The sequence below is a fragment of the Triticum aestivum genome, chromosome 7A (genome assembly GCF_018294505.1).
Source record: "Triticum aestivum cultivar Chinese Spring chromosome 7A, IWGSC CS RefSeq v2.1, whole genome shotgun sequence".
In the NCBI taxonomy this organism is placed as follows: Eukaryota; Viridiplantae; Streptophyta; class Magnoliopsida; order Poales; family Poaceae; genus Triticum; species Triticum aestivum.
The window spans coordinates 633,113,520-633,134,421 of record NC_057812.1 but is presented as its reverse complement, the minus strand read 5'-3'; the positions used below and the strand labels follow the sequence as shown (position 1 = coordinate 633,134,421).

Sequence of the window (20,902 nt, the reverse complement as noted above, 5' to 3'; positions counted from 1 at the left end):
TGGGTGTGTTGGGGACACAAGAGACTCTTTGTTATTTGGTTGCAGGGTTGTTTGAGAGAGACCATCTTCATCCTATGCCTCCTATGGATTGATAAACCTTAGGTCATCCACTTGAGGGAAATTTGCTACTGTCCTACAAACCTCTGCACTTGGAGGCCCAACAACGTCTACAAGAAGAAGGTTGTGTAGTAGACATCAAATATCATGGTGCTACTTTGAAGCACAAGTGTGGTAAAAGGATAGTAACATTGTCCCTTCTCTCTTTTTCTCTCATTTTTTTATTTGGGCCTTTTCTCTCCCTTTTTTATGGCCTCTTTTCTTTCTTTCTTTCTTTATTTTTCGTCAGGAGTCTCATCCCGACTTGTGGGGGAATCATAGTCTCCATCATCCTTTCCTCACTGGGACAATGCTCTAATAATGATGATCATCACACTTTTATTTTTCTTACAACTCAACAATTACAACTCGATACTTAGAACAAAATATGACTCCATATGAATGCCTCGGGCGGTGTACCGGGATATGCAATGAACCAAGAGTGACATGTATGAATGAATTATGAATGGTGTCTTTGCCACAAATACGATGTCAACTACATGATCATGCTAAGCAATATGACAATGATGGAGTGTGTCATAATAAACGGAATGGTGGAAAGTTGCATGGCAATATATCTCGGAATGGCTATGGAAATGCCATAATAGGTAGGTATGGTGGCTGTTTTGAGGAAGGTATATGGTGGGTGTATGATACCGGCGAAAGGTGCACGGTATTAGAGAGGCTAGCAAAGGTGGAAGGGTGAGAAAAGTGCGTATAATCCATGGACTCAACATTAGTCATAAAGAACTCATATACTTATTGCAAAAATCAACAAGTTATCAAAGCAAAGTATTACGCACATGCTCCTAGGGGGATAGATTGGTAGGAAAAGACCATCGCTCGTCCCCGACCGCCACTCATAAGGAAGACAATCAAAAAATAAATCATGCTCCGACTTCATCACATAACGGTTCACCATACGTGCATGCTACCGGAATCACAAACTTTAACACAAGTATTTCTCAAATTCACAACTACTCAACTAGCACAACTTTAATATCACCATCTTCATATCTCAAAACAGTTATCAAGCATCAAACTTCTCATAGTATTCAACACACTCATAAGAAAGTTTTATTTTTAATCTTGTATACCAAGCATATTAGGATTTTAAGCAAATTACCATGCTATTTAAGACTCTCAAAATAATATAAGTGAATCATGAGATATCAATAGTTTCTATAAAACAAATCCACCACCGTTCTCTAAAAGATATAAGTGAAGTACTAGAGCAAAACTACATAACTCAAAAGATATAAGCGAAGCACATAGAGTATTCTAACACATTCCAAATCATGTATGGCTCTCTCAAAAGGTGTGTACAGCAAGGATGATTGTGGTAAACTAAAAAATAAAGACTCAAATCATACAAGACGCTCCAAGCAAAACACATATCATGTGGCGAATAAAAATATAGCTCCAAGTAAAGTTACCGATAGAAGTAGACGAAAGAGGGGATGCCTTCCGGGGCATCCCCAAGCTTTGGCTTTTAGGTGTCCTTATATTATCTTGGGGGTTCCATGGGCATCCCCAATCTTAGGCTCTTGCCACTCCTTGTTCCATAATCCATCAAATCTTTACCCAAAACTTGAAAACTTCACAACACAAAACTTAAAGTAGAAAATCTCGTGAGCTCCGTTAGCGAAAGAAAATAAAAGACCACTTCAAGGTACTACAATGAACTCATTCTTTATTTATATTGGTGTTATACTTATTGTATTCCAACTTCTCTATGGTTTATAAACTATTTTACTAGCCATAGATTCATCAAAATAAGCAAACAACACACGAAAAACAGAATCTGTCAAAAACAGAACAATCTGTAGTAATCTGTAGCTACCGCAAGATCTGGAACCCCAAAAATTCTAAAATAAATTGCTGGACGTGAGGAATTTATCTATTAATCATCTTCAAAAATAATTAACTAAATAGCACTTTCCAAATAAAAATGGCAGTAGTTCTCATGAGCGCTAAAGTTTCTGTTTTTTACAGCAAGTGTAACAAGACTTTCCCCAAGTCTTCCCAACGGTTCTACTTGGCACAAACACTAATTAAACACAAAAATATAACCAAAACAGAGGCTAGATAAATTATTTATTACTAAACAGGAGCACAAATCAAGGAATAAAAATAAAATTGGGTTGCCTCCCAACAAGCGCTATCGCTTAATGCCCCTAGCTAGGCATAACAAGCAAGGATAGATCTAGGTATTGCCATCTTTGGTAGGCAATTCTTCATTAGGCATCTACCATCATTAGGAATTTCTTTATTTTTATTTATTATCAAATTTTTAGGCACAAGATCGAAAAAATCATTTGTAACAAATTGTTCCTTAATGATAGCAAAAAGATTGGGATGAACACTTATAGATTTGAGATCCGCAGTTTTCCTTACTAGAGGATTCACCCTTATTCTTAGGACATACATAAGCTTGGCAATTTTAGCGGGAGGACTTGGAGTGTTCTTTACGGAAGAAAAAGCGGTTCCCAAGTTGGTAATAATATCCTCAAGTTTGTCAATTCTAGTGGAATCATGATTTATTTTCTCATTAACTATGGGTTCTTTCTCTTCAATATTTTTCAAAGTGACTCCTACTTTAGATCCATATTGAGAGATTCAGTTGTGAATCTTTTTATCCAAATTTTCAATTAACTCTATGGTAGCAACCTTATTTTCAATAATTTCGAGCCTTTGCATTACATGCTCCAAAGTTAATACAGTTCCATTAACCAAAAGAGGGGGTGAGCCAAACAAATCTATCATAGAATTATAAGAATCAAAAGTATGGCTACCCAAGAAGTTCCCTCCGGTAATAGTATCAAGGATATATCTGTGCCAGGGAGTTATGCCTACATAAAAATTGCGAAGAAGAACGGAAGTAGATTGCTTCCTGGTAGATCTATTTTGAGCATTGCAAATTCTATACCAAGCATATTTTAGATTTTCTCCCTCCCTTTGCTTAAAATTTAGAATTTCACTCTCGGGAGACAACGGAGAAGATAAGGGACTAGCCATAATGACAAGCAAACAAACTAATGCACAAGCAAACAAAAAACAAGCGGGCAAAAAGAGGCAAATAGAGAAAAAGGTGGAGGATAGAGAGAGAGGGCGAATAAAAGGGCAAGGGTGAAGTGGAGGAGAGGAAAACGAGAGGCAAATGGCAAATAATGTAATGCGGGAGATAAGGGTATGTGATGGGTACTTGGTATGTTGACTTTTGCGTAGACCTCTCCGGCAACAGCGCCAGAAATCCTTCTTGCTACCTCTTGAGCACTGCGCTGGTTTTCCCCGAAGAGGAAGGGATGATGCAAAAAGTAGCGTAAGTATTTCCCTCAGTTTTTTGAGAACCAAGGTATCAATCTAGTAGGAGGCTACGCGCGAGTCCCTCGTACCTGCACAAAACAAATAAATCCTCGCAACCAACGCGAATAGGGGTTGTCAATCCCTACACGGCCACTTACGAGAGTGAGATCTGATAGATATGATAAGATAATATTTTTGGTATTTTTGTGATAAAGATGCAAATAAATTAAAGGCAAAGTAAAAAAGCAAAGGAAATAACTAATTAGTAGGAGATTAATATGATAAAGATAGACCCGGGGGCCATAGGTTTCACTAGTGGCTTCTCTCGAGAGCATAAGTATTCTACGGTGGGTGAACAAATTACTGTTGAGCAATTGACAGAATTGAGCATAGTTATGAGAATATCTAGGTATGATCATGTATATAGGCATCACGTCCGAGACAAGTAGACCAACTCCTGCCTGCATCTACTACTATTACTCCACTCATCGACCGCTATCCACCATGCATCTAGAGTATTAAGTTAAAAACAGAGTAACACCTTAAGCAAGATGACATGATGTAGAGGGATAAACTCATGCAATATGATGAAAACCCCATCTTGTTATCCTCGATGGCAACAATACAATACGTGCCTTGCTGCCCCTACTGTCACTGGGAAAGGACACCGCAAGATTGAACCCAAAGCTAAGCACTTCTCCCATTGCAAGAAAGATCAATCTAGTAGGCCAAACCAAACTGATAATTTGAAGAGACTTACAAAGATAACCAAGCATACATAAAAGAATTCAGAGAAGATTCAAATATTGTTCATAGATAGACTTGATCATAAACCCACAATTCATCGGTCTCAACAAACACACCGCAAAAAGAAGAATACATCGAATAGTTCTCCACAAGAGAGGGGGGGAACATTGTATTGAGATCCAAAAAGAGAGAAGAAGCCATCTAGCTAATAACTATGGACCCGTAGGCCTGAGGTAAACTACTCACACTTCATCGGAGGGGCTATGGTGTTGATGTAGAAGCCCTCCGTGATCGATGCCCCCTCCGGCGGAGCTCCGGAACAGGCCCCAAGATGGGATCTCGCGGATACAGAAAGTTGCGGCGGTGGAATTAGGTTTTTGGCTCCGTTTCTGATCGTTTGGGGGTACGTAGGTATATATAGGAGGAAGGAGTACGTCGGTGGAGCAACAGGGGGCCCACGAGGGTGGAGGGCGCGCCTGGGGGGTAGGCGCACCCCCTACCTCGTGGCCTCCTCTTTTGTGTCTTGACGTAGGGTCCAAGTCTCCTGGGTCTTGTTCGTTGAGAAAATCATGTTCCCGAAGGTTTCATTCCGTTTGGACTCCGTTTGATATTCCTTTTCTTCGAAACCCTAAAATAGACAAAAAATAGTAATTCTGGGCTGGGCCTCCGGTTAATAGGTTAGTCCCAAAAATAATATAAAAGTGGAAAATAAAGCCCAATAATGTCCAAAACAATAGATAATATAGCATGGAGCAATCAAAAATTATAGATACGTTCGAGACGTATCAATGGTTCAGTAATGGTCGGATTAAGGGTGGTCTCATCGACTGACAGCTCAGGAGGGTCCAATTGAGTATGAACAGCCGGGTCTTCTGTTGTTTCAGTTTGAGAGGGAGGAGTTGGCATGGCCGAATCAGGTGCATGAGCTTTTGGGTCTTCTGTCGGCTTAATCACCTTGGCCTTCTTGGATTTAGCTTGACCACTAAGAAAGATTTTATTAGACAATTAGTGTAATGATGTAGTTTTAAAGATACAGAGGAAAGATGATTTTCCTTACCCAGGGGCAGTCTTGAAAGCCGGAAATTGAGTCTGAGATGAGTCGCCAAAAGAGCGAGAAACCTCCTACAAAGGTAAAATAAAAGTTAGTAATGCAAGGGAATAGATCCATTAATGGAAGCAAAAGACAAAGATGAAAGAAACCTCATTCTGGTGTTTTCAAGGAGTTTGTTGTAAAACGGAAGGCGGTTCACCATCATCATTAGTCCGGACCTGACGACGGCTCTCATGTTGCTATTCTTTCAAAAGAAAATGAGGGTCCAAATAAGCCAAAGGGTGCGAAAACCTTACTTTCCGGGTTACCAGTCGAAGTTTTTGTCTTAGCAAAGGGGCTGAGTCGGAGGAAATAGTTACCTCTTCTTCTACGGCTTGGCTGGCCCCTGTGTCGTCCTGGAAATAGTCAGTGTTAATAAGATTATTAAAAAAACTGCCCAAGGGAGGCAAGGGCTACCTCCGACTCAGAAACATCATCAAGCTTTAACAGGTCCGAAGCAGTGTTCCGCTTCTTCTTGGACCTCAGGGTCGTCTTCCTGGCGGCTATGGCAGCAGCTTTAGCCTTCTTGGCAGCTTCATGATCATATTTGGCCTTCCAGAAATCAGATTTGGCCTGTAAACAAATAAACATGATAAAAGGTCATGCAAGTTTTTAAACTACTGAGGAAAACACAAAAAGAGAAAGAGGTCAAGGGTTTTCCACCTCTGGTGCCGGGTTAAGTTTGCAGAAGGGGTTTAACCCAACCTTACTGCAGTCCTCATATTTTCCATTCACAAGGATGGTTGACATTGCAACAATGTCTTCTTCAGTTAGTTGTACAGAGCTGTGATGCAGAGAATCGTCTGGGCCTCCAGCATATTCATACATCAATTTGGATCAGCGGCTTAGAGGGATGACCCGCCATGAGATCCGGCAACGGATCAGATCCACTCCGGTTAAGCCATTCCCCAATAAAGCTTGAATCCTTTTAATACATGGAATAAGCTTCTTGTGTTCAGCAGCAGTAAGCTTATCAGTGAGAACAAACTTGGAATCCAGACGATCCGTGCGATAACCCGACAATATTTTTTTCATTGGCTGGTGACGTATCTTGGCAATAGAACCAGGTCCGACTCCAATCTTTGAGATGACTCGGTAAGACTATTAAGGGAAAGACGGCGCCCTGTCGACGCTGAATTGAGATTCCACCGAGTTCCAAGCTAGGGCCGTTGGTACACTCATTCTGGCGGTTCAAATAAAAGTACTCTCTGAAGAGTTCCACAATCGACTCCTCTTGAAGATACACCTCACAGAGAACTTGAAAATTGCAGATGTTGGATATGGAATTGGGTCCAAGATCTTGAGGGTGAAGTTTGAAGAAATGAAGAACATCTCTGAAGAACTTTGAGCCGGGTGGTGAAAACCCCCGATTCATATGGTCAGTGAAGACAATAACTTCACCATCTTTGGGATTAGGCCGTTCCTCGTCCGGGTTAGGAGCACGATAAGACATAATGTTTTTCTCTGGAAAAAATCCAATGGTGACAAAATCTTTCAAGGTGTCTTCAGTTACTGTGGAGGGGACCCAATTGCAGACTGTTGGTGCTTTTGACGGCATGATGAAAAAGGGGAAGCTGAAAAGAAAGTAATTTGCCAGTTCAATTTATTAATGAAGTTGCAGGATCATGATACAGATGAATAATGGCGGCTTAAATAAGGGCTAATGACATATAAAGGAAAATTAAGCCGGAGTCATAAGCCGCCATGACTAAAGAGTATTTGAAGGTTGCCAAAATCAAAATTGGCTAAGTGTTGAGACAAACATGTTTCCCGAGCTATGGTTATTATTATGGATCAAAATGGTTCAGAAAAAGAAAAATAAAGTTAGACCTAAAAACGGGCGCAGAGGAGTTCGTCAGTTCTAAAGAGGCATTTATACAGGAGAAGGGGATCTGCTAGCGTCTAAAATGGATGAGAAACAGCTACCGTGTAAGTTCTATACTTCTTTTTAGATCAAAGGAGGGTACTGAGAAGAAACTACAAGAAGGGCCATGATGAACAGGGAGAACACTGATGAACTCGCAACCCTAATACAGATCTAAGTGCACGGAAAATGAGGAACTTACGAATGCGGCTGACGTTGAGGGTAACGGTGAGCGCTACGGCGGCGGCGGAGCTCGAGAGGCAGAGAGGTTGCGAGAGGAAGAAGAGGAAGAGAGGGAAGAATGAGGAAGGACCTGGTCATGCTTATTTATAAGGGGATAAGTGAATAGGCAGGCACAAAAATCAAGGAAGATCCAAATAATGGTTATCCAGCTAAACGGACGCCTCGATTCTTGGAAGACATTTAAAGATAAAAGATCCTTTGGAGATGACGTCATAACAGGCTTTCATATTTTCGGAAGATGACATTATGGCGGGTTACAAAGATTTTACAGACAGAGGAAGATGGATTTCATCTAAGTGTTGAAGGTTGATAAGAACGAGGTTGAAATCAACCTCGGGCCTAATGTTGGGAATATAACTTTCAGGTATGACCCGCCTAGGAGGGGCCGGGTCAACCCTAATGGCGGGTCATTAAGAGAAGCCCAGTAAATATTCAGGATGATAGTTTATTGAGGATTGTAGAAAGGCCTAAGCCTAGAGGCGGCTTAAGGCCCAATATTGTAAACCGCCATATGTAAAGGAAGACTTGTAAAGAAAGGTGTGTAAAAGAAGTCACCGAGCCGGACACGTTCTATGAGCCGGCCGGGACTCTGTAGGCCGCCAGGCGTCAACCCGTGTATATAAGGGGACGACCCGGCGGCGGCTTAGGACAGAAAACAACAAATCGATAGCCAAGCAAGCGGATTCGCTCCTTGGTCATCGAAACTTAGCAATACAACATCAACTGGACTAGGCCTTACCTTCACCGTAAGGGGCCGAATCAGTATAAACCTCTCATGTCCTTTGTCTCGATTAACCCCTTTAAACTTCCTAGTTGCGATGGCCGCTAGGACATCTGTCGTGACAATTCCACGACAGAAGGCCTTATCTGCAAATGTGGATAGAGGTGAGGGTATCTTTTTGAAAAATTGTCACCATTTGCTTTCTAGTCGTCAGATATAGATTAGACGGTCCATATTGCAAGATGGCAGACACACCATTATCACCAACTCATTTTTTTAAGTGTAGAGATATAGGTAGTTCATAAAAAAGGGTAATATTGGTACTATCATAGTGATATGCATCGGTCTCTAGATGGTTCTGCGTGCACACACCCTATAGGCCTAGCCTTTTTTCAAAATGACAGGTGCTGCAGTACTTGGCTCTTTGGGTCACGGTCCGGTCAAGGGGTGGCCTCAAGGAGTCAACAACACTTCTGGCACCAAGGCTGGTACACCCCGTTTTGCCCGGTATACGCAAAGGACGCAAAATGACGATGTACACTGCTACGCCGTTTCTACGGAAAATGGCTGTTGCTCCATGGCATGGCCTCTTATCTCGGAGTCCCAGACCATGCACCGCGCTTAGCAAGCTAAGAACCAGACTCCTCAAAGGTGTCAGAAAAGTGGTAGGCGCCCGGGCGGGAATCTTCTGGTCCTAGTCCAGCGACACCTCCAAGGCACAGCCAGTATTCCACAATCACAGACGCTCTATTGTAAATCTGACGGCGAAAGGCAGGCCTGCTCCATGCACCAAGTCTAGCCAGAGACTGACTCGCCCCCAGAGCCTAAACGGAACCGCCTCTTTCTCGTCACCTCTGCCCCGGGTCCTCACCTTCCTCCCTCCGCTCGCATTCCCCACCCCCACCCTCACCCCCGAGAAGAAGAGGGTTTTGCCGAGGAGTAGAGACGGCGGCGCGGCGACATGGGTCCATGGCCGTGGCGCGGCGCATGGACCGCGCTGGTGCGATGTGGCCACGCCACCTACACCGCGCCGGTCCTTCCCCGTGGGCGCATCTTCACGAAGCAAGCGGTAGGACGAGTCGCCGACGGCTCGGGGTTCATGGCGGACCTGTCGACTCTCAAGGTAAATTCCAAGCTGGTGAGCCGCGCGGGGGCGCCCGTGCCGGCGAATAGTCCGAGGGAGATCCGGCTGGTGGAGGCGGCGGTCGCGGCGAGGTGCGGCTACAAGGGTCCTACTTGGTTGCGACGGTACGCCGCTTCGATCACGCTGGCTAGGAGGGACCAGATCCAGTACGAGGAGACCATGCCATGGAGGAGCGCGGAGGTGGCCGTGAATCTAGGAGGAGGTGGCGGGGACAGGGCGCCGTACAACTGCCCGACGATGATACGCGATCCGAAGAGGATGAGGTGATGCTGCTACAACTTGCTCTATTTATTGTTTTATAAGACACAATTAAGACCCCATCTCGAATTTTAACAATTTTCTCTCTCGGAAGGTGCTATTTGAGGATCTCTTTGGTCATGCGTTTGATGGAGTGAAGGTGCTACTTGAGGATTCTTTTGTTTCCGCATCTGATAGCAAGAGCCCCAAGAATAATCTGAAGTGTAGATCATTTAGTGTTTCTACTCTTTGCTCACCTTCAAGGTAGATTAGTAGTGGTTTTAAATTAATCATTGGGATTTACCGATTACCTACTCACAGTCCTAAAATTGATCGACCTCTCATGCTTGTTTCAGGTTTCTACCTGAGAAGTTTGGAGGCAACTCACATGGATTTCATTACATTGGTAACCTTGCTGATGCTACAATTATGAATGTTGAACTTTGTTGTGAGAAGCAATTCAATAAGTTGGACCTAGGGCCTCCCAATTTTGACAGCATCTGTGGAATTATACTGGCACAAAAGGTTATTTGATCAACTTGCTTACATTTTTGTTATTCGTTGATCTATTATGGGTGTGTTCTTATTATATGCATGAGCATATTGTTCTTAAATTGGCATTCTACTGTGATTTTTCTATGTGAAATTTCTATACACCTTTGAAAATAGTTATGAGAATTAGTCTTACATCTATATTCTGCCATAGCTGTAATTTGTAAGTTAAAACAAAATCTATGGCGTCATGATTGAGTATGTAGTGATTATTAAACTGCTAAAACCGTATTGATTCATGTCATAGCAGCAACCTGTTACAATTTTGCTGTGCAAAATTCATGTGCTTGTTCTTTGTACATCAGTATTGCTCTTTATCGGTTACTGCCCTCTGGGTGCAATTCAAACATCTCTAACTTTCATAATCAATATGTAAAGAATTTAATAAGATCTGAAAAATGAAAATAATACCATTTTTCTTTCATAATCTGTGTATTATTATTTAACATATCAATGATTATGGTTGCCCTACCCCAATTTGCTTGGAACATAAGTCTTCGCTGTTGTATATCAATAAGAATTGTCAGCATTGCATCTTGTTGGCTGTTTATGTCCTAAACGTGGAGGAACATTAGATTGTTCAGATGTATATGTTGATATCTGAAGTTTCAAGTAGGAGTTTCTGGATACATCTGAAAATTTTCTGCTGTCTCAGTTTTGCTTGAATTCTCTTTTTAGGTGAAGTGCTGGCAGATCAGGTGTCTAACTAAAGCCCCGCAAGCTGCTGGTGCAATTCACACTGATTTTGAAAGAGGCTTCATGTGTACTGAGGTAGTTCTTTCTGAAATAGCTAGACACAATTTCCTTGTTCTGAACAACTAAACTGTGGCATTATAAGTAGTCAACCTTGTAGTTAATTGTTGATATGCTAACTATTTGTAAGTTGTGACATCCAGTATGTTTCTCATGCGTAAGGGTTCTCCCCAAGATACATGAATCTTAGGCATGCTTGTTTTTTTTTTCAATCTTGATGTGTTCCAATTCAATAAGCTGGACCTAGGACCATTAGATTTTCTCAGCAAGAGTTGGCCTGTCCACTTTCCCTTTCTTGTGTTGTTGCTTTACATCTTGTATGTGCTTTAGCTCTTTTGTACGGGTCACTTCTCACAGTTAGGTTTACCAGTTTTAACTTGTCTAGTTTATCCTCTTATAGGATATGGTGTTGGATCTTTCGGATATTAGCAAGGGGAGCATCAAATGCATTCACTTTACCGTTCTGAAGTTACAAGTATTCCTTCTAATCTTTATGATGATCATCATGTTTTTGGTTATCATTTGGCACATTATTCCTTACATTTTGTTATATTTAGATGCTTGATCATCTTTCTATGGCGTGGGAGCTGTGCTGGAACTCTTTTATATCTAAATAGCTAGCCCCCACTAACATATTTCTCTCAACATGCACACATGACATGCATAGGAAAAGACTCACCCTATTAATTAAATACAATAACTCATATGTATTTTAAGTTTTAGTTCTTATATTATTCATAAAATATTCATGTTCCAAATAATTTAATATCTTCAAATTATACTGCAACTATACTCATATGTATCATCTAGTTTGTACCCAATCAAACTCCAAAATCTTATGTTGCCTGCTGTTCCTATCAAGAAACTTACCTCACCATATGTATTTAATTTCTGGAATCACTCCTTCCTATCCTTGGTACGTATAGATATGTACAAGCACACATGGGCAACTTGGGCTAGACTCCTACACTCACCTCCACAGTCCAATATAAGTGTATCTCATCTGAATGATAATTCTATGTTGCAGGTTCATGATCCTTTGATATCCATTCTAATGTATCAGAGAAAACTGCTGAACAAGATGTTCTCTTCACGCCATGTCTTATCTCAGTTGCAATATTTAGATTTTTTTCATCAAGGAAGCAGGTATGAAATCACAGAATTTATATTATTCTTAAAATCTTGTAAAATAATAATTTTCAAACAGAGTGATTTTTTGAGCTGGGGTGTACATGTACTCTAATTTTTAGATAATTCTAATGATCTAAAAATTCCAAGGAAAATTGTAAATGCTGTAGTACTAGAGTTATCTTGACCTGTGAAATTTGTTCATATTTTGTTTTACCATTTGGAGAAACATTTATTTTATATTCTTCCGGCATTAAGTGGAGGATGGCCTCCATCACATGCAATCCTCCTTGATTTCTATGCTGCCATACTCAATCGCCTCCTAGAAGCCGTGAGCTTGCAACATCACCTTCATGAAGAGGCTCCACTCGGCTTTGTCTGTCTGCGTCAAGATCAAATACTTGATGCCGCCCACAAGCCATATGGTAACGTGGACATTCGGCGCCGACGAAGGGGACTGACATTGGTTCTGGTGAGGTGGAGTGTGGGAGTTGCTATGGCCAGGATCTGACATCGCTCAGGATCATCAACTCTAGCTACTCTGATAACAATTGTTACTAACATTAGTGCACGCTAGATGCTTTTTGCTCATTGATTTGCGTTACGGTTCGCCGCAATTCACTGGCTTTCTCATTTTATTTAAACCGATAAGGAAAGATATGGAATCACCCCAGTGGCTTCTTTACAGCCTAGGCACACTAAGCAAGGATCATTAGTTAACGACGTTAATGCATGTATTCCTTTTTTTTCACTATCAAATGCAAATTGTGAAATTATCTTTTTGATCATTTTTGCAGAGGAAGGCAATGAATCAAATTGAAGATTTGAAGGCAAGGAACATAGCCATTCTGTGTTTGGATGATGGTTTTGAAGAAGTCTTATTAAGCTTCAAAAGTGTAATAGCGCAAATGCGCCAGAATTCTTATGATTATGGCAAGCGAGTTGATCTCTCCAAGCGTTATGGACCTGGCTGCAAGGTGTACACAGCAGGAGGAGCTGGGGCATTCCATGTGATAATTCAGCATTGCAAAGCGTCATTGCGCATGTCTTTTTCAGCAAGAGACATGTATTCCAGAGCTTGGAGAAATGAGTTGGGAACATTTGTCATGGCACCAGATGTCACAGGGTGGTTATACATAACAAATGAAGACCATCAAACTCTTTCGTTCACAAGCAGTTATACCTATGGCGGTCTTGGTGGAGACGACGTCAAGGACACGTGGATTGGCGTTGATGCACTCCGTCACGCATTTCATGTGATACGCAAGTCAGATGGAAGGCACACAGACCTTCTTAGACAAGCTATCAAGATTGTCAGCATTCACTTGTCAGAATCAGCCCGCCTCCAGTCAGTTTTTGAAGTAGTTTGCAAGTCCATGACTGATGATACGTGAACCACTTTGGATGTTGAACCTGAGGCTGCAGCCGGTGCTGCTGAAGCCACCGGCTGCAGCCGGTGTTGCTGCAGCCGGTGCTGCTGCAGCTGGTGCGGCTCGGCCAATAAGAACTCATACCCCCTCGTTTTGGGTAGAGAATTATGGTTACTACTCCAAACAGGCGATGAAAGCGGTTGACAAGTATATTTCAGAAAACGAGGAGTACACAATTGAAAATGTTATGGATGGTCAGGTAAAGTCAGCAGAGGAGATCTTCAGGGAGATCCGGATACTATCCCGGGATGTGTATCGCGACGGTGTTTTTGCTGATAAAGTTGGTGATCCACCGCTAGCGCCACCAACGGAATCTCCTCCGGATGCCACGGGATATGATGTAGAATTTCCCTATCCACAGTTAAGTGAGTGGGAAACCGGCATGTCTCAGTAGGCTGAAAATTATTTCAGTACAGCTCAACCAGCATGGTTGGAAGGCATCCTCGACCAATCATTACTCTGCTTCCTTGGCCTACAGTTTGTAGTTTCTTGGCTCCATTGACCAGTCTTCCCTGGAAAAAATCTGGCACATCAAGGCTGAAGAAAAAGTGAGATTTTTCATTTGGCTGCTGGCACAAAATAGGCTTCCCACTGCTGACAGATTACAAGCAAGAGGCTGCGACCACGAAGACACATGTTCTCTATGATCAGACACTTGAAACCGCGGCTCACCTGTTCTGCCACTGTCCGTTTACTGCCGAAGTGCAATTCAAGCTGCACTGTAGACTGCACCCCAACCAAGATGCTGCTACCAGCTACAACAACATTCAGGTCCCAACTGTTCAAGACTGGTGGGCTCGCCACACCTCTGCCCACAAGCAAGACGCCCAGCAAGCCATGTACCTCGCCTGGAACATTTGGAATGTATCTTCAACCATGTTGCTTGAACCACTGACGATGTTGCCTCCTTGATTATCTCTGACCTCAACCATTTAAGGGTAGCCTTACTTAGACCGCCACCTGAACTAGACTGATGGCCAGGGCTAATTTTTTGTACTGTGCCTAATGGCAACTCCCTTGTACATTCTCTATCTGTAATGCAAAGGCAGAGCACCTGCCATTCGTCCTCAAAAAAAAGTATAGCACCACCAGAGACGTGCTGATCCCAAGACTTCAAAATCTTGTTGATTAGTGGTACCTAACATACTGTAGCACTTTCCCAGTTTTTGCACTCGTACCATCTCCGATATGACGCAATGCCTGGATCCCATGTGGTGGAGTCACCACATGCATGTGTAATGCCATTTGCCGAGAATACAGGATGTACTTCAGATTGTTCAGTTCCAGTGCGGCTGTCAAAGTACATATGGTTTGTTCTAATAGTTCTAACAGTTTCAGTGGGTGTGATGAAAACCTTGCACTGCTAGGGCTCTGAATATTCTGCGGTTTCTTTGGCCAAACTTCATTGGCAGTGTAAGCACTGGCTTTAGGACAATATGAATCAATATGCTGCTGCTTCGGAATCACTGATTATGAAGTAATCTTCCTTTTTATTCATTTTTTATCTGTAAATGGAATTGTTAATGAATATGCTACATTCGCTGACTCTATTCCATTCCTTGACTTTATATGATAATATTTCTATTTCATGATATTTCCATAATGTGCTTTCATCATGATGACAAGAATTTAGCACAGTATTGTGAATTGTAGTTCATATGTATGTCAATCTTGTGATTCATTGGTGCCACCCATCTGTGGAATTATGCCTCATACTCGTATGTCAATACTGTTATTCATTGGTGCCACCCAGCTGTGGAATTATGCATATAGAAAATCCATTCTAACATCTTTATCTGAACACCGAGGTGAAACTACTACCATGAAATAAGCAAAATGGAGGAGGTTATAGCTACAAAATGATTATATAGCTGAATGAGAGCATCACTCGCCGCAAAAATAGCATTTCAGGAAGCTAGAATTGCCCAAAAGCATTACCATGTAGAACTTGGTAAGAGATAATGGTGCACTCAACGGCGGATCCAGGGGGGACCAGCAGGGGCCACGGCTCCCCCCAACATGCAGAATATTTTTGAAGACCTAATAGGATTATATATGTAAAGAGTTATGTGGCTTCTTGTACATTCTTCTTTCGCACATCATGTTGGCAAACAGAAGTATATGCGTTGCTTGCAGAAGATCCTGCTGGAAACTATGGTGAAAAGTGACATACACACACACACACACACATCGTTTCTGGCTCCGCCGTTGGGTGCACGTGGACTGCCGACTGTCTTGGAAGTAGTAGTAAAGACTAAAGAGTAGGAAGCTGTAGGAATAAAGAAAGATGCACAAGGGAATGGCTCCGCTGTTGGGTGCACGTGCACTGTCGGCTGAACCTTTTTTATTTTGAAAAGAAACATAGAAACTTTATTCATTTGGGATAGCAAGTACATGGTTTATGAGGAGGGATACAATTTCACTCAAGGGCTCCTCAAACCAGTTCAAAGATGAAGAAAATCTAACTAACTTAGCAAGCGCATGTGCGACCCTATTTGCTTCTTCTATTATAATGCTCAAATTTAGTAACAGGAAGTCACATGCTAAAAAATAACAATCGTCAAACACTGCCATCGCTGTACTAGATGACCGTCCTCCATTGTTCATGGTTTCGATAACCTCCATGTTATCGCACATATAAATCACGCTGGGCAACCCGCCTATCTGAGGCCTCTCTCGTCCGCACACATGTTGGCCATCCGATTGACAGGCTCAATGATTTTTCACCATTGGATTTTACTGTTTGATGTAAAGTTTAACTTTTTTTTCTATGTGACCGCTACTGGACCCATATGATCCTTGGCCCACGAGGCAGCGAAGGGTTAAGCAACCCTCCCCCAGTCCGTGGCCAATATCGCTCGGGGTGAACAACCCTAGACTACCAGCGGTAGTTTCTCAAAAAAAGAAAAAAAAACAGCGGTAAAAAGGGCCCCTCCTGCCCACTCGCCCATGGCCTCCCGCACCTCGCCACCTCCCGTTGCCTACCGCATCTTCGCCCAGCTCCTTCTCCAGCCCCGTGCCGACCCACAGCAGCCATGGTGGCTGACCAAGAGGAGGAAACCCTCCTGTGCTGCTCCGCCTCCCAGCGTGGGGATTGTTTCATACGGGCGGACGTTCCACGGACCCTAGCTTTCTTTCCCATGGATTCATAGCGCAGCACCCCTCCCCTTCTCCTCCATCCTCTCTCGTCAGCAGCCGTCCCCATATTCCACCTCCATCGTCTCTGTCCGACGCTGAGCAGCGGCTCACCCCATAGCCCCTTCTCCACCCACGACCAATGGTTGGGGAGGCGGGGTCTTTTCGCTGGGGTGGAGCAGGGGAGGCCCAGGAGGCCAGCGGTGGGGGAGCAGCGACGCCGGCCTGCTGGGATGGTGCAGCGAGGCGCCGTGGTTGTGGTTGGTTTATCCTCCTATCTCCAGATCCCCTCTTGCTCATCATTCTCCTCTCCCGATATCTTCCTCTTTTGTTTGTGTTCCTCCGATTTGCAAGGATTGTGGGAAGAAAAATATGTGTATGAGTTGTTTCTTCTTCGGTGAAAGTCTCTTTCATGCTGGTCTATTGATACCTTGTTGCTTTGTTCATGACTGACTCTGTTCCTGTCTTTCTTTTCCTTTATAATTTTGCAGGTGGTTGTTCTACCCTTTCTGTTTTATCAGTTTTGACCATGGTACCGAAATTACATCTGATCAATGGTGTCAACTGTAGCCAGTTACCATCTACGTTTTGTGAAAATTTATGTCATCTAGATTTTATTGCAGCAAGATGCATATGTAATAAGGACTTTGGTGTTTCAGAAGCATCACTATAATCCCGACTCACTCAGCTGGTGTATGGGGCGGTGGCTGGGACGTTGGCCCTTGGCACAAACTTGACGCCGAGTCTAGCTTAGGAGCTCCGGGAACAGTTCAATCGAGGGGAGCTCTAGGAATGACCCAAAACAAGGATGAGACGGCCAACTAGGTGCTCCACTCTTCCCTCTCTCCCTCTCTTGCTTCCTTCCTCACTCATATTTTACTTTGCTAATATATGGATTTTTAAACTTGATGTGTCTGACATAGAAGAGAGGAAGAATAAGTTTAGCTAAGAGTGGAAGAAGACCGAGGTGAAATTTCTGCAGTTAGATACCACAAGAGGAGGTGCAGATAGATGATGTAGTATTCAGGTGGCGAACCCAACATCCCAACCTTTTGTAAGGTCTGATTCTTCTGCAGACTTTGCTTGCAATGTGCAGCAGCCTAGCCAATTCACTACTGCTCATTCACATATTATGATGTATTATTAGCTGGTTAAATACTTGCTTCTGTGATGATAAACAAATGGTCGTAACATATTCTCTTTAGCTTTGCAGCTCATAGCATCCGCTTGATTCAGTGGCTTCGATTCGGCTGTATCAGAATTGATAAATATGGGTCCAAACATTATTCACAGTAATTTGGTTACTTAAATGCCTAGGGTTAGATGCATACTATTGCATGAACACAACAAGACGATTTTGTAAAGAAAACAGATCTGGCCTGAAGCCTATATGCTATTTAAGGAGTGATTTTTTGTGACCTCAGAAACCTGTAGTTGTTTCCTGCTCTCCAACATGCTTTGTCAAATTTGCGTATTTAAATCTTGAACAGCGGAACCATGTGAATGCAGATAAATTTGAATTGTTCATATTTTGCCAGCAGGTGCCTGTCATGGTTACTGTGACGGAGGCATATTTAAGAATGATGCTGATCCCTGAATGCCCTTGATGCTCGCCAAGGTAAAGTACCAAAAAAAGTATTTATCCTGTGTGAACAAGCCAACAGTTATGGGAATTTATCTTTGTTTCTCGATATATGCATACAATGATGTTCACTTAGGTAGTTTTGGAATAATAATCTTTCGTGGTTACTGGAAGGTAGAAATATGGGAGATAGCACACACGCATTGACATAGTAAATGTTTGAACCATACCGTTACCTAAAATCATTGCTTCACACCGACCCTTGATGCTGACAAGATGGAAACTATGAAATTAGATTTTTCTTAATTTTCTTATTATAGAGGTATATTTAATTTGGAGCCTCGATGATGTCTATATCCAATATGTATATCTACAAGTAGTGTTTTTTTGTGTGTGTATTATGATCCCCCGCCAGAACAAAAATAGTTTAAATTTACTGCTTTCGGCCATAACTCATTGAATGAATTTGTAAGCATCCGCAAACTGTTCACCAGTTAGAATTTCAAAGAGGGTTTTATATAGGCCCTATTTCCATTTTTATCTGTCCATGGCATCCTTGCATTAATATTGTATGACATTGTTTATTCATGTTCAGATGTTCTATTCAGTGCTAATGCTACATGTATGTGCTTATTAGGTCAGCATGGTGATTTGTTTAATGCTCGTATAGAGATGCTACTTTATTTTATGGTTCATCTTTTCCATCCATTTCTTAATAATCTCGATGATTTTTAATGAAATGGCACCATAATATGTTATGTGGTGGTAGGAAATATGGTTACATGGAATTCTGTATCTTCTTAGATAAAGAACTATTATCAAATAAAATCTACATGTGAATTTCCATATCTCTTGGTTATTTATATATGCGTTGCATATTATTCCTAACCAATTTCTTACTATTACTTAGGGTGTGTTTGTTTGGGCTACAATTTCCATGGCTGCAGCTGAAGGAGCGGCTGTAGCTGGTGATGAAGAGAGGCACTTCGCATTTGCCCACAAGAAGTACAGAGAGGCTTCAAAGCATGGTAACATTGTTTATGAAAAGAATCCACAAGGGACTGATAACCTACTTCTTGGAGTTATCTACTGTAAGTTTATGACTTGGTGCTAGCTGAAGCTTCTATTTTCTACAAAAACTGCTGTCAACAAAAGAACTCTAGAGGTCCAGGATTTTATCCTAAACTGCTATTATACTCACAAGAGGGAGCATTTTAATAACCAAAGAACTCTAGCCATGCTTTGTGATATACTACGTATATGTATGTTGTACTAGCAGTTCCTATTTTTTAACTATTGTGTGCCAGATAATTGAATTGGCAATGTCTGCATAAATATGATGTATTAAATTATGTTATGAGAGGGATTTGTTCATATTCAAAACTAAGGAAGTTGGATGAGCTTAAAGCACCTATTCACCAGTTAACTGAACTTTTATAATTGTATTTTAAATCCACAAGAGGGCAAAATCGTTGTTCTTTCCTAGACCATCTAAATCAGATGGATGGGCTCCAAACTCCCAGTGCCATTTGTCACTTTTGTGTTTTAATTTTTACCCGAGTGCCTTTGGACATATGGTACTATGGAGAGGTGACATTAGCACAATTGATGGTTGCTTCTCCTCTCCTATCGACTACATCTCCTTCCTCTATATGTCAATATATCAACAAATCAAGAGATCTCTAATATCATTGTTTTATGGAGTTCACGGATTGTTTAAGATTTTTGCTGCCATGGAATTGTGAGTTTGTGACTATACATTCTTGTCCTATATGTGAAATTGAAGATATATTGTCTCTGTATGTGAATGTAAATATCTAGGTATGTAGGCGAGTCAACTTTTATTTACATATTTATCTATGAAATACATGCAAGCAAGTCACATCTTACAGACAATTGCTCCCTTATAGGTAAATCTGATGATTCATAAACTAACCGTTTGAAGATCTGTAGACAGTCAAGTGTATTGATAACTGGAGTTTAGAGCTCAAAATCCTTCTAACTTTTCTACTAATTGTATTTTCTTGACAGCTTTCAGAGAAGAACAAGTACTGTTAGTCATTCTCTGACATGTATAATACAATTCTGGAGATGTGAATGGATGTATTCATTTAGTAGAGTATTAGTAGATGATGATTTATTTTCTTTGCTGTCAACTGGTGTATATCCTGATATGTTTAGTCTGTTCCGAAATTAATTTGTAGAGTAGTCTGAACAATTGTACAGTCTCTCAGTGTATTAGTACTCTGTTTTTTTGGGCAGCCGGAAGAAATCAGTTTCTCATGACATGCGAAAATGAGTTTATTTACCTTCACTATTGCTTTTATTGGCTAACAAAGATGTTTGTGAAATAGTTAGTTAGGCATCACAGTGAAGCTTGGCAAAGGGACTTCTCGTGAGGCCTACAAGGCTGGAAGCACTGCATGTAAAGTGGTACACTGATACCCTCTCATGGATACTCATTTGTCAACTAATACATGGCCATACTAGAGAAGCACACGTCTGACACACACGAGGACCCTAACAGGTTCTAAATGTGTATGTGGACGATCTTTAAATACCCGGATGAGTATTCGGCATAAACAAAGTCATTGTCATTTTAACACAAGAAGCAAGCAGTGTCACATAGCCCAAATAGCTATTGTTTGTGTTAAGTAGCAAAATTCATTCATTAGTTATGGGGCATCAAGAAAAGCAAACACCAATGCGATGACACATACATGTTCCATATAACTATCTGGAAAGTAGTAAATCCTTTCACCTTGGCAAGGCACTGTGATCAAAAGCCTAGCTCAAGCCATAGCTTCTTGTATAATGCGCTGCTAGAACTCCCTGCAAAGAATTCATTATGTGAACGAGGCAAACAATTCAAGG

The 20,902-nt window shown here is 41.8% G+C and overlaps 1 protein-coding gene and 1 long non-coding RNA gene across 6 annotated transcripts; both read left to right on the top strand.

Annotated features, from left to right (window-relative positions):
- The first annotated feature begins 9,334 nt into the window (after window positions 1-9,334).
- On the top strand, window positions 9,335-14,879 carry LOC123148818 (uncharacterized). 3 transcript variants are annotated; one of them, XM_044568312.1, is made up of 7 exons: window positions 9,335-9,474; window positions 9,564-9,712; window positions 9,805-9,973; window positions 10,679-10,771; window positions 11,154-11,228; window positions 11,781-11,899; window positions 12,679-12,833. In XM_044568312.1, exons 1-7 carry the CDS (start codon window positions 9,376-9,378, stop codon window positions 12,689-12,691), a joined length of 717 nt encoding a protein of 238 aa, XP_044424247.1. In that variant the 5' UTR covers window positions 9,335-9,375; the 3' UTR covers window positions 12,692-12,833. The 3 variants fall into 3 exon arrangements, with proteins under 3 accessions (XP_044424247.1, XP_044424246.1, XP_044424248.1); XM_044568311.1 differs by lacking the exon at window positions 11,781-11,899 and having other exon boundaries at window positions 12,679-14,879; XM_044568313.1 differs by lacking the exon at window positions 11,154-11,228.
- A 1,396-nt stretch (window positions 14,880-16,275) lies between these two features.
- Window positions 16,276-20,412, top strand: LOC123154042 (uncharacterized). 3 transcript variants are annotated; one of them, XR_006476622.1, is made up of 4 exons: window positions 16,276-17,271; window positions 17,373-17,505; window positions 17,988-18,064; window positions 18,939-20,412. It is a non-coding gene; the product is annotated as an uncharacterized lncRNA (long non-coding RNA). The 3 variants fall into 3 exon arrangements; XR_006476621.1 differs by having other exon boundaries at window positions 17,370-17,505; XR_006476623.1 differs by having other exon boundaries at window positions 17,370-17,505; window positions 17,985-18,064.
- The last annotated feature ends 490 nt before the right edge of the window (window positions 20,413-20,902 follow it).